The 15,000-nt window shown below is 39.8% G+C and overlaps 1 protein-coding gene across 1 annotated transcript in view; it reads right to left on the reverse strand.

Moving 5' to 3' along the window:
• Positions 1–15,000, reverse strand: part of LOC122788261 (stonin-1-like) — a 1,416,105-nt gene that overhangs the window by 923,910 nt on the left and 477,195 nt on the right. Inside the window, exon 3 of the mRNA XM_044055325.1 lies at positions 4,630–4,826. Coding sequence (XP_043911260.1) covers positions 4,630–4,826 — 197 coding nt within the window. The remainder of the gene's footprint in view (positions 1–4,629; positions 4,827–15,000) is intronic.

Raw genomic sequence — 15,000 nt, forward strand, 5'->3', positions numbered from 1 at the left:
AGTCCGTGTTTTAACATTTGATAAAGTGTAATTTCGATCATTCAAATCAGACCCATATACGTGTATGTATATGTGCATATAGTATTTGTATATATACATGTATGTATATATTTGTGTATATGTATATATACATGTACTTGTGTTTGTATACGTATATATACTTGTATATGTGTCTATATACGTGGTATATGTATGTGTGTATATATAATTATTTTAGTTTTTTCTATCTGCTGTGTTTGCTTTAATTCCTGTGGGGATGTCTGCATATTGCAGTGTTTATTTGATGTCTGTGTTTGACATAAGGTTTTTTTTTTTTTTAGCAAACATCCAGTATTTCTGTCAAAAGTGCAGTGTACTGTATATGTGTGCTGTTAGGGACTAGGGGCTGTCTTGTGCAGTAAGAACCACTCCTGTCTTTACTGTTGTTACTGTGCTTTATTCTTTTGATTGTAAAATATTGCAGTAGTTTGATTTTTTTTAACCTGTTGCACTGTTCATACCTTCACTATTCACTACAAACTGAATTATTTTTCAAAGTTCAGAGCAGACTTTCTAGGATCATTCTCTAGGGGCTTCTGAGGATCCTTCTACTTACCAGGTTGGGTAAGTTTTGGGAATCTAACCAAAATGCGAGTGAAACAGTAGGAATGATGAACAGAGTACTTTCGTGTAAGTCCTACTTACCTGTAACACTAGATGTTCAAATTCATCACTGCCTTAGAGGAAGCACTATCTCATTAGCCCCCAGACTGAACATAGTTGAGTTGGGTTTCAACTTCTTTTTCATTTGGATGCTTTTGGATTTGTTTTTACATGACATTTTGATTTGCTGCAAATTTACTCTTGTTAGATGATTCTGGCTTCAAGTCCTTTCCTCTCTTTCTTTGTGGAAGTGAAAAAGCCTGAAGACTCACTTCCTCTGACAGCAGAAGGCTTCCCTCTCATGATATGCTCAGCAAGTCATCTACCACAGGGAGGGATTGGGAGCATTTCAAGGCTGGCCAGTACTGAGTTACCTTGGGAGATAACCCAAAATACTGAGGTAGTGATAAATTTGAACATCTGTTGTTACAGGTAAGTAGGTGTTGCATAACTGTATTTTCCCTTGTCCAAAGTTGATAGAGTTATTGGGACAGCCTCTAGAATCATTTAAACTTCCTTGCAAAATTGTAATGGAATCTTGAAATCTTTAGATTAGGACTTCCCCAGAATTTGACCATCCTCTGCTGATGGTTAAATGGTTGGTGGGATACCCTCTGGAGTTATTTAAACTGTCTTACATAATTGTAATAGATTCTTAGATTATGATTCCCCCAGATTTCAGGATTCATCCGTCCATTAAATGGATTGAAGCTTGGAACCTATCCTGGCATACCCTGCAGTATTCTGTGCTTATCTTTTTCACTTCGTTGCTGATGGACTAGGCACTTGCTTCCCCACTACCTGTGCAAACACCAACCTTCTCCCAGTAGACTTCAGGTTACGTTAGTGGTACAGGTGTTGGTGTAGCTAATGCTACTGTATGTAACACCAGCCTTTCTGACATTGCCTGTGCTGGTTTTAGCCACCCCAGCATCATTGAAGTTGATATTGTTTGGCCAGATATCTACTTTCCCTTCTGTAGTACCCATACCAGTCTATCTGGAGCCAAGGCTGCCAGCATAGGCCCAGCTGATGATGGGATCTACAGTATTTGCTTTTCAGACATCAGTCTTGTCATCCTTTACTTTTCCATCATCAAGAACCTTGAGCCCTTTTGGGAAATATCCTTTGAGACTTCCGGTTCCCACTGCAGTTCATTTTACTTAGTACTTGTCATACTTCCAAACCTGCATTGCTTAGCCACCCACAACACTGCATCACCCTTGAAATTCTTTCTTCTAGTGCAATCTCCAAAAATGTGTGTTGGGTTTCTGTGACTTTGACCCCCTCCCCCAAGAGGTCCAGAAAGTGCACATAAAATGTACTTTATAGAACACTTGAGAGACCCTCCTGATGATTATCTAGGTAATGATGATAATGTAAGCTCTCCTGCATGTCCTCCAGGTAATTCAGATTTGGAGAATTTCTGCAATTAATGCGGAGGATAGGATTTGGCACACAAATACTGTATTCTCCTGTTAACAGTAATCATAGGAGATGTACCTTCCTCAGAAATCTTCAAGGGTGGCCACCAGCAGATATCTTGAAGCATGCTACCCAAATTGCACATGAAAACATCACTGAGTAACTCCTATCCCTAAGAATGCTGTCTAGATGTTTTGGTCCCCAGAGTGTTTTCATTGTGGACAATAACTTGTGCTCTCACTAACAGCCCTTGCAGAAAACTCCTGCTTCTCAAAGCCCACTTGTCCATCTACCATATAACCAGTCCTGTGCCATGGACAGATTCAAGATGCACATGTTTATCTCCTCCACACTTATGCCAAGGACCCTTAAATATTTCATGCACATGCTATATTTCTAGCAAGAAATTACAGATGAATAGCAACTTGTTGTGGATGCCCTGCTTGATAATCCATTAAAAGACAAAATCAAGGCTCTGGCATCCTCTTCATCTACTGTGAACAACTTCATAGTTTACCCGAATTGCAGTGTGTCGGAATGGGCTTCTTAATCAACAGGATCTGACACTGCTGTCCTTCAACACTTATTCTAAAACAACAAAATCCGACACTGCTATCCTTCAGCACTTATAGCTACCTCTCAAGAGTTTTTTGAGGATAAAGAAATCCTTTTACTTTTCTTACTATCCATTTAGAGAACTCCTCTTTTGTGGATGGGACTGAATAAATATTTAAAGGGCATGAAAGAGACAGGGCAAGCCATAACTTTTTTGGGAATAAGGTACATCTTCAGTAGCATTTATTTGAAAGGAGAAGCCAATGCCAGATGTCGATAAGAGCCACAGCAACAGGAAACAGATGGCAGTTGTCAGACATCTCACGCTACAATCCAACAGGGTCAGAATAGTCTGGAGATCACAGTCCTCAGCAGTCCCCAGGAAGATGCAGTAATTCCCAGAGCAGACAGCAACAATCCTGACTTTGTACAGTCTCCCAGACAAGGCAAGCTGAAACCTTAAGAAAGAACTCCAGGGCAACATTGATCAGGAAGATAACAAGCAGAGGCTATTCCATCTTTATTCTTAACCCTTGCAGGAAGGTCCACCCTGTCAAAAGATCTCGATAAAGAAGAAGCTGCTGAAGCTTCACACTAAAAGAACCCTCCAAGAGTACTCACTGGCCATTAAAGATTAGGCTATATTTTGGGTTCTTATTAATACAAAAATGACTTGAGACTTTAACCCAGTCCTGGACTTCATCAGCTTAAATATGTACATCTCAAGAAGTCCTTTGAGTGTCAGCCCATATTCTGCTCAGAGACATTGTGAATGGTACTGCCTTGGATGCCCGTCAGTAGAAGAGGGGTTTGAAACCACTTTCTGCAGAACTCCAAAGACCATAACATTGTTTTTCTAGGCATTGTTTAAGAGTATATTATCAAAAAAAAAAAAATCTGCAGAGGTTACTGCAATTATTTTGTAATTTAATCTGAAGTTCACAGTATGTTTTGCTAGATTCAGTAAGAAGAATTCAGTGAGCATGCATGAGCATGACATTGTTGAGATGTGTAAGTTCAAGGAAAAGTTGACAGAGAGTAAATAGCGGGTGCCTATTACTAACTTTGGGAGACTACTGTGTTAAGTGCTGCAGTGCTAGAGAAAGAATTTTTCAAATTTACCACAATAACTTAATTCGTCAAGTAGGTCTGAAACCATGATATTGTAGTTCATTAAGCAAGAGCCTATGATTAACACTTTCAAAAGCTCTTGTCGTATATAATAAAAACAGACCAGCAGTAAATAGCCCATTATTGTTAAAGTTGTAAATGAAGTTAGTAGCAATGAAAAGAGTTGTTGGGGCACTGGATGAGCTACAAACACCATGATGCTCCATCACAGTGAGAGCCATAGTAATGTATTTGTTTTAATAATAGTGTGTATAGTAATTTTTGAAAGATCATTGTAATGGGCATAGGTTTGAAATTGATTGGTAGTCATTAAGATCAGCAGGAGAAGTCATTTTTTTGGAATGGAATTACTATGGCATGTTTGAAAAGAAGAGGAACTGTGCCATTTTTAAGTGAAAGGTTAAAGGTATGAGAGGTGGGTTTGGCTATTTTCTCTGCTGCTAATCTGAAAAAAGGTTTTGATTGAGATTACTGAACTTAGGCACTAAGGAGTTTAGCTTTTGTAGCAGTGAGATGTGAGGAAAGTGGAAGATGGCAGCAAATTGTGCTAAGGGGGTAATGCCATGGGGGAGAGGGGGTCTTAGGTGATATAGAGCATGGATGGTAAACCAGAACAATATCAGTAATATCCTGTAAGAGCACAGAAGAAAATGCTGGTATTCTGTGATAAAGTTTTATCCCAATTTTGATATAGATTAATCATATGATATTAAATAAAAATAATAGAAAAGGCATTTCTTTAATTCATGATATAAGATAAATACTGTATATTTCTCCAGTGTTTACAGATGAAATAAACATGCAGATTAGTATTGAATGTGCAAGTAATTTAAGAATGCATGGCAGGTCTGTTATGCATACAGTTTGGAGTAATACCTGACAATGATAGCGTGCTTTCTGAAAAATATGTTTCTGAGGCTGAAAGTCACTCTCTGTTCCCAGCGATTTCACTTTTGTCCCTGAGGCATGTGTGTCAGGCATATCAAACTCCACTGTCACAAATGGGTACCAGTCAGATGGGATTTCTTGGTCTGATCCCAGCTCCAGTTTGCAAGAAAAACTGTGTGGATGGTCTGAAATTTTAAATGAAAAATAATACAATTAGTAGGAATTTGTTTTTCAAAGACTTACTGGAAATGTGTAACATTTTAGATATGTCAAAGTCCATGTCATGAACTTCATATTAAAAATAATAGCCGAGGAAGATTTTGATTTGTCACTGTTCAATTCTGTCTTACAACTTTACCATAAAAATAACTTCTGTGCTTTGAGAAGTGGTCTCTGTTGTATTTATAGTGTGAGAATAACAAGAAAGGGACAAGTAGAGTTCTGTGTGCATATATGAAACAGTGTGGTACATTAGTTTATCACCATAATTGGTTGGACTGGAGTAAGATCCTGGTTAGTGTGCAGCTTACCTGTTAGATAGGAAAAGGCCCATCTCCATGGGCTTAACATTTCTAATGTAAAAACGAACTCTACATTTCTCTGAGTGAGATAAGTACAGATTTGAGGAAATAAAGCATTTCACACTCTCTCATGACTCTAAATTTCATCTGCCTTAACATCTTTGAATTTTATCTTAAGATGTTCAGTCAAGCAGACTTGCAGCTGCTTCCCTTGATTAAAATAGACAATGCTGTTATTGTGGACTTTTTACATCATAGTGATTTACTCAAACAATGCTATAAATGTATGAAAACAGACATTTTTTTTACTTTTATGTATTTATATTTTGTTAACCAAGTTAGCTCTGCTAAGCAAAGCCAAGTTATGGAGGAGAAAATGGCCAGTAAAGCAATAACATATATAGTACATGCTTAGAATTTGAATCAGCATTTCATAACCATGTTCAGTAAAGAATAGTACAGAAAGATACTGATAATATAGTATTAAAAATCATAGTCATTATGCCATAAACTGGACTACAAGCACTACACTTGTAATAACAAGATAAACCAAGGTAAATTTGGCCTCCTAGGCCAAGGACAACCACAAGGCATTCTTTAGCTATGTCAGCAACCTCAAAGACAATACAGAGTTGTGTACAGAGCTCATTGTTAATGGAACCACATATACTGATCCAGAATGTATTGTAAACCTACTGGCCAACAAATTCAGCTCAAACTTTATCCCTTTCTCCCCCTCAACCTTCCTTCAGGAAATGCAGCAAATATAATTTCCCTTGCTATCACTAGGGAACAGGTCCTTAATGCTCTCTCTAAGGTCAAGAACACTGCATCAATGGGCCCAGACAATATCCCAGGATGCCTTGTAAATAGCATAAAACATGACCTATCAGGCCCTCTGGAATTGCTATTTAACTGTAGCCTCTGAATGGGCTTTGTGCCTCATGAATGTCGAACAGCAACAGTCATCCTTCTGCACAAAGGTGGGACATCCCTAGAAACTACAGACCCATAAGTCTCACTAGACTCATATGCAAAGCCATGGAAATAATTATGGAAATGATCAACATTGACATAAGAAACCTCCAGAGACTGGACTGGACCCAACCCAATTTGGTTTTGTCAAGGGCAGGTCACGCCTTCTCAATCTGGTGGTCTTCCTTTAGAAGATCATGAAAGTAATGAATGAGAGCAAAATGGTTCACATAGCCTACTTTGACCTGGGCCAAGGCATTTGACACAATACCCCATTCAGGCATTTTTGGCAAAATCAGGAGGTTAGGTACAAACCCTTATGTCATCTGGTGGATGGCCAACTGACTCACAGACAGGATCCAGGAAGTTAGAATTGGGGAGCCCACCTCTACAAAGAGGCCAGTCATAAGCAGACTCTCTTAGGGATCCATTGTAGGACCACTTCTTTGTTGGCATTTACTTCCCTGAAGTCAAGATCAATGTCATTGGCCTCTGACTAAATTAACAAATAATTACAAATTAGGAGCTGTCACTGAATCCCCCATCAACATAAATGTTTTCCAGGAAGGGCTAACACGGACAAATAACCGGTGTCAGAACCATAGACTAAAACTAAATGCTAAAAAATGCATAATAGTATCCTTCGGGAAGTCATCCATCTCTGGTAACTATCATATTGACAACACGCCCCTAAAGCTGACCCAGTAGTCAGGGACTTGGGGAACCACATAGACTGTAATCTAGCCTTTGTCCATCATATGTCTACAGTTGTGAATAAATCATTCTATGTTGTGCAATGTATAAACAAAGATATGGCATCTAGGTCCAAAGAAGTCATTGTTCCACAGTATTCAGCATTCATCAGACCTATCACTGAGTACAGTGCCTCCTTTGGTATGTACCTAACCAGGCACATCCAACAACTGGAATGTCCACAGAGGTTTTTCACTAAAAGAACATAGGGAGTAAGTAACATGTCCTATGCCGACTGTCTCAAGGCCCAGTCCCTGTATTCTGTCTCATACAGGCTGTTGAGAGAAGATAAATGCTTGGCATACAAGGTATTGTCAGACCTCACTCTGATGGACTTTCTGCATTTCTGCAAAACAAACGGTACCAGAATTACCTGTTCTAAAGATTTAAACATTGCCTGTGATATAAATAGGAGTGCTGGAGTGACAGGTTTGTATCCAACAGGCTATCCCTTCTCTGGAACAGATTCCTCGTCCATTTCAAGCAGAGTTCCTCCCTAACCCAATTCAAGTGCAACTTGGACAGTTGGATTGGGGAAAAGGAAATTCATCCCTAGTTTGGCACCTGTGCCTCTAATGGACAAAGGCAGCCTGTAAATAATTCATCCGCCAGGACTCTGGTTATAAATGTTTCAGCTCCCAAGCCCCTGCTTACACTTACCAAGGGTACCAGAACTTGTCAAAGATTTGGGCTGCATGACTGGGCATGAAAAGGCACTTGCAGTTGTTAGCCTAGTAAACACCTATGAACCCATAAGTATAAAAACTGACATGCTATAAATGAGGCAGTAGGCAACATATATTTTAGGTGATGGAAGATGAAGACAAGAGTAATAAGACTTAAATTGGCATCATTATTCATGTCAGAAAAAGGAAACAGTAGGATACCTATCACCAAAATTAGTGTTAACCTTTATTACAATGGAAACAGATCCTTAAATAAAAAGCTCTATTCATAAAGTACCTGACAGAAGGTAGGAGGTAGAGTGTTAATATACACAGGTTTCACATTTTTACTTGTTTAACACTTAATTTAACATGCTCATTAAAATTTATTTCACTATCAGTAGTAATGCCAAGATATTTCGAAGTGGGAATAATCAGAAGTGTCCTATTGACAGTTATTTTTAGGGAGCTATCAGATGTTCTAATTAATACTTCAGTTTTTTTTTCTCTTTTATCAGTAACCCATAACTGTGAAGGCCTTTGACTAGAACATTAAAACCTTCCTAAAGTTGAACCGTTAAACCTTCAATATCATAAGCTCTTTGTAACAGTGTTGAACTGTCTTCATATTGTAACAGGTGTATGCCTTTAGTTTGCTTATATATATATATATATATATATATATATATATATATATATATATATATATATATATATATATATATATATATATATATATACAACTCTTGACATGTATAATAGATTTGAGAAATGATTGTGGAATACTGGATTTCTAGAGGTCACAGTATAACAGGGAGTGGGAATTTACCCTTTCATTGTTGTTTGATCTCAGAGGAGGTACATACAGGTAGCTGAATAGCAAGGGGTGTAATTTACTTTTATCAGTCTTGTGACCTTGCAATGTTTTCTTGTTTAGTTAAACATGCTATAATGCACACACATAGATAACATACAGATACACACGCACACACACTGTTTTTTGGAAAAATGGAGCACAGCAGAGGCCAAAAACTGTTCTTGTGACACTCCCTTCTGACAGTTTCATAAAAGCTTGAAAGATAGTTTTACGAGGTTGCACTCTGTTTTTGGTCTATGGTAAGGAGCTCCTAAACCATTTTAAGACTCATTGATTGTATCACATTCCCTTAAGTTTGAAAATAAGGAAACTGTTTTCTAAATCAAAGGCTTTAAAATGGGTAAGTACATTTTTTAGGATGTTCTCTGTTTTGATTACTATTTTCTAAGTACTGTCTGAGTGCATGATCTTTTCTAAAGCTAGGCTGGTTTCCAAGGAGGATGTTATTTTTATTCAGGTAGTTAGACTGTACATAAAAAAACACTTTCCAAGTCTTTGACAGTGAACTTAGAACAGTTATTGGCCTGTAATTTTTAGTATGTTGGAATCACCTCCTTTAAACAAAAGGATTATTTTAGCCTGCATCTAGATAGCAGGCAAACCTCCTGCTTTTTTTGTTAAGCATAGTTATAATATAAATAAATACCAGCTTTACAGTATAATTGTGAGAGTAAATTGTCCATAGAGAATCGTGATCCTTTACCTTTGCCAGAAACTTGATTTTCAGAGAGACATAGGTGAATTTGAAATGGTAATATCTAGCGACTGCTGTCAACACAGACCAATTATAATTTTGTGGTGTTTTTTGTGGGGGAAGTAGTCTGCAGCTTCTTTAGCAGTTTCAATAACTGAATTAAGTCCTCTATTACAGTTGTTATTTTTATCAAGCAAGTTACTGATGCTGTTTCAGAAACCTTCCGAGTTTTTTGATTTATGAGGCCAGAGTAGTTATCATGCTTTACTTGATAATCTTTGGAACAATTTTTGTTACTAGGTCTTCTGTGGGTTTTTATACTGGGCCGGATTCACGAAACCTCCATGTAAGACTTAATATGTCTTACTCGGAGGCTGCAGTTGAACGGTATGACATCAGCATGCCATGCATATTCATGAGGGCATGCTGAATCATACCCAAGTCTAACACGGTCCATGTAGGAAAGTAGGGGGCGTGTCTGATTGCTGAGTACAGCAAAGGGACATGCCCCCAGAAGAGTCAGAGTCCTGAAAGTAAACACTCACGAGCGAGTCCGCTGAAATGTCAAGGAACACAATACCACACATCCCCACAGACTAAATTAACCCTACTGAAAATATGTAAAATATAAAAATATCAGTTTCCTTTTTTTTTATAATTTCCAAAATGTTTACCCGCATTTGCGCGGGTATGCCCTTCGCTCAACCACAGTTAGCAGATATGACATTGAAAAGCATATAAGATCTACATATGCAAATTTAGCAAAGTAGCAATAGGGTAGCGGTAGAGACGTCGCCCAAAGAATAGGTAGTCACGGTTCGAGCCCCACAACATCCCCCTCCATTTTTCTTTAAAGAAGTATGAAACAATTCCCCGATATATATAAATTTAATTTAAGTAAAATGTAATGAAATGGCCCATGTATTTATGAACAAAACCTATATGATGTATATATAAAAAGGATCATAATTGCCCGTAGCTCAGCAGCGCTTTAACAAGCTTAATATGAGTGCCTGTAGCTGAGCAGCGTTTTAACAAGCTTAATATGAGTGCCCGTAGCTGAGCGGCACTTTAACAAGCTTAATATGAGTGCCCGTAGCTGAGCGGCGCTTTAACAAGCTTAATATGAGTGCCCGTAGCTGAGCGGCACTTTAACAAGCTTAATATGAGGGCCCGTAGCTGAGCGGTGCTTTAACAAGCTTAATATGAGTGCCTGTAGCTGAGTGACGCTTTAACACGCTTAATATGAGTGCCTATGGCTAAATAATGCATTACCCAGTGTAAGCCATTTGCGCGGAGCTGCGCAGCGTGCCAACCAACTTACCGTCGAGCAACATTGGGCAAGCTGTAGCAAAGTCGCCTTTACACAGACATACCTACTAGCCTGTCTAGACAGTAGTAAAATAAAAAAGCAATGGCAAGGATCGAACCCGGGATACTGTGCACCATAGTCGAAATACTGAACCACTAAGCCATGACAGTTGTACTGAGAAATACAGTATTATCATACATATAGGAATGAATGAAAATATAACCATGACAAAGCAGGTTTGCTGTAAGCCGACAAATATCCAAAATGGCCAATCACAGATAAGTGCGGGAAAACCGGCATATATAAGCCCCATAGGCGGGAATACACACCATAACTGATTGTGGTACCCATTTGCAGTCAGGATGGCAGGTGCAGGAGAGGGAAATCGCTTTAGAGCACAAAGGTGGGGTGTTGAGGAGTAAAAATATATGGTTTGGCTCCTAGTCCATGATCATGAAGCGCAACTCATGTAGGGCCAGGTTCAGTAGGGAGCGTATAAGGCAGAGGCGTGGAACCGGTTGGCACATGATCTCACCAGTGCCACAGGCATTCCGTGGACTGGTGAACAGGTCCGTCACCACCATGCAGACCTGAAGCGATGAAAGGAGGACCAACTGAACCGATGGATCCAGGAGGCCCGCCAGATGCCCAATGGCCCACTACTGAGTAAGTATCCATGTAATTAAGTATGTAAGAAATGCTATCCTAGCCTATAGTATGGATAGGTATGTTACAATATTCCTTCATTTATATTACAGCTGCAGGTGTTCGTTCTGTGAATCGGCAAGCCTATGCTGATAGGCTGGCGAGGTTGCGCCACCAGGCAGGTTAGTAATTATTCTTCTGGTATTGTTATAGAATATAAGTGGGACAGCTTGTAAAAGAGTTCAGTGTTGTAACCCAGTAATAAAGGTGAAATAAGCCTAGAAGAAAGATTCTGCTAGTATTGTAAGATTAGATAAGTGATGCAGCCTGGAAAAGAGTATTGCAATCCGGTAATAAAGATTAAACAAGTCTCAAATAGAGTTTCCACCTGTATTGTAATATCAGATAACTGCTTCCGCCTGAAAATGAGTGTTGTAATCAATCAACAAAGGATAGACAACTGTCGAATACATCCTTGTAAATTCTGCCATATGAAATATGCGAGTCAACTGGAAAGGATTGTTGTAACCCAGTAATAAATGTTAATAAAGCCTAGAATTAAGTACTATCTTGAAATGTAAATATAAAATAAGTGAGAGAGTGTGAGAAAGACAGTTTGAAACTACCAAGAAAGCTGTAATAAGTCTGGAATAAAGGTATACTGCATTCACTACATAATGAAATGAATGAGACAGCCACAACCAAAGAGTGAAATGTCTTTAATAAAGTACAGAACCTGGACTGTGTCCGTCCCACAATTTGAATATGTTGCTGTACCCTTGAATTATGGAGATAGTATGGTTGTATGAAATGCTGAACATCCACAGTTGTCTAGACCCATATAAATCAAATGTAGCAGGATGCTTTACCTGAACACAGCCAGATATGAACATATATGAATAAAAATGGAATGTATATTAATGTAGCAGTAACATACCCATCACCAACATTCCTAAGGTTACATACAGGAAACAGTACTAATACATGTAGGGGATATATATCTGCATCTACTAGGAATATACAGTATATGTAGTTTAAGTTGTTAATGTAATATTTCTCCACCCTACCCTATTTTCACAAATTATGCCATTCCACACCAAACTGGGTATGTGTATTCATAATTAATTCCCATGGACATTTGTCCTGTTGGTTTATACATATCTGCATGTACGTTGATGCATGTGCCCTGTTCACATATCCAAACCTGATGGCCTGTTGCCACCAATCAACTCTGCATGCTGTTGGAATGTCCACTGTTGTTCTAAATATGCATGTGTTATGCTTGCTGCTCAATGTTCGGAATTCATGTGTGTTTGGTTAATGGGAATACTGATGCATGCTGTTACAACTAATGTTGAATGGTGTTTGTTACTAACCCAAAATTCCATACAATACTGCTAAACATAGGACAACAGGGAAGGTGGGTTCCAGCGGACCCATCTCTCCCACCTCAGCTGGCGAGTGCACCTGGCACCAGTGCCCAGTCCGGGACCTCCTCCTCTGGTGGCCCTGTGCCACCTTCGGGTGGAAGCGCTGCAGGGGATGGGGCTCGTCCCCCCTCTGCAAACGTGGCCGGAGGAGAGCCTCCACTCACCCTCCATAGGGTCCGGTCTGTGGTGCGTAGTGAGATCAGGCGTTCCGTGACTGATCCCCTACGCCAGCTTGAGGCGAGAGTGGTGCAACTCACGGGTGTGCCTGCCCGTCCTATCCAGCCCCAGCACGGGCTGTGAAGGCGCAGTGGTAACTGCCCATGGGTGGGGATCTCAGTTCCACTGATGCCATCTGTGGGTTCATGGGCTTGCGATATCCAAACATCCATCCCCGTCAGTTGTGTTTACCCCCCACATGTGTCATACTCCGCCCCTGTATGCGTCTTGTTTGTCTTGTCTGTTAACCTCCCCAACCTACCTCCCCAAATATACCTACTTCCTGTACCTCACATTCCACTCTCACCTGAAAAAAAAAAATAAAAGGCACTCTGTTCCCACAAAAAAATTTCGCCCCATACATAGCTGCCCATTTCGCATGCATGTCTGCTGGACATGTAAACTGATAATTACAATTGGCTGTACAACATATTTTGTTGTCCTCACCCCTCTCTCAGGGGTGGAAGGTGTCAAATCTCACTCTAGATTTCTAACATATGCACAGCTGTTGCTGGTAAAGAATTGGGCAGCTATGGGCCTTCCCTATATCCTTCCTGCACATCCCGAGCTTGTTTTCCTAGTGTCCTACCCTCTTTGTGCCCCCGTTTTCACCACTTTCCTATTTCCCCATTTTCTTTTCTTTAAAAGAAAATAGCGCGGGTGTTAGCTGGAGTAAGCACTTTTAAGTAGTCAGCGAGTGTGCGATTGTGTGCACTTAGCTAAGCATCGCGCAAACCCGCTTACAACTGCTTAAAAGTGCCTTAGTCACTCTGTATGACAAAGCCTGTAGTCTGCTCATCTGCAAAATAAAATACCCCTGTCAGTCTCGAACCCAGGACCTTGGAAACACTAGACTGCATGAATTACCACTCAGCCACAGCAGATATACAAGAACTTGGTGCTGAAAGAAATATATCATGAAATACAAGGAGTGAATGTAAAGGGAAAATAGGAAGGCCATTACACAAAGCTTGTTCTGTGTATCTTTACTGGTAATTCTTGTGGAATTGCATTACATTAGTGTGATAGGGAAACAGCCATGCTAGTAGGTAATAATGTTACAGCAGCACCTTACAACCCCACACAGTATCAGAGCAGGATAAACACTGCCATATTTGAATAGGTAAGAGGCCAGACCTCCCATCTGTGACTGATTTACAGGGATGTCCCTGATTTGCAAACAAATGTTACCTGTGCCCCAATGACTCCCTGTGAAATGTACTCAAAGTAGACAGAAGGGTGGGGAATCCCACATAATGGTAACTCAATAAGTTACAGTAGACACTACTTGCATGTCAGAAATGGTGTAGTAATACATATGCTCAAAATACCCCACAGTCACAACTGCAGAATATCTGAAATATATCACAGGTGTATCCCACTGATATGTACTTTTCCCTGAGGCTGGTCAAATATATACCTGAGAGTATCTGAGGCCTACAAGTGTCAGAAACACACAGGCATATCAGCCTGTCTGCTGTTATACACTCTGCGAATAGCTGTAGAATTACTTCCACAAGCATGCCCTTATGTAGGAGTACAACACAGAAATATCAAAGGATGTAGCCATCTAACATACTAATGACAGTATAGCAGTTCACAAGCACTGCATGTGCCTGATATTCATAATTGTTAGTACAATATACTTACTTGTCCTCACCCCTCTCTCAGGGGTGGAAGGTTTCAAATGTCACAGCAAATGTCAAGCATATGTACAGCTATTGCAGTTAAATAAATGTGCAGCTATGGACCTTCCCTACACCCAGCCTGCACATCCCTAGCTGGTGTCCCCACTGACTTCCTGCTTCCCACTTACAACTGTTTAAAAGTGCCTTATTCACTCTGTATGACAAGGCCCCAGTACTGCTCAGCAGCAAAATAAACTACCTTTGTAAGTGTCAAACCCCAGACCTTGGGCTCACCAGACTGCATGAAGTACCACCAAGCCACACCAAACATATAAGAACTTAGTGCTGAAAGAAATATATCATGCATTACAAAGAGTGAACGTAAATGGAAAATAGGAAAGCCATAGCAACACATTCCAGTAAAGACAAATATCAGGCATTCAAGGAGTTAATGTAAAGGGAAAATAGAAAAGCCATAGCAACACATTGCAAGAACTACTGTTGTATGCCAGTTAATCCACAAATCCCACAGGAAAGTACATACTCCCATGTAAACAGTGTTAGCATTAGCAGGTGTGAGTTAACATACACACTGAGAGGAGTGCACTGGAAGAAGCAACAGTCAGGTTTCAGTTCAACTTGC

The sequence above is a fragment of the Protopterus annectens genome, chromosome 1.part2 (assembly GCF_019279795.1).
Source record: "Protopterus annectens isolate FY-2018-M chromosome 1.part2, PAN1.0, whole genome shotgun sequence".
Classification (NCBI taxonomy): domain Eukaryota; kingdom Metazoa; phylum Chordata; order Ceratodontiformes; family Protopteridae; genus Protopterus; species Protopterus annectens.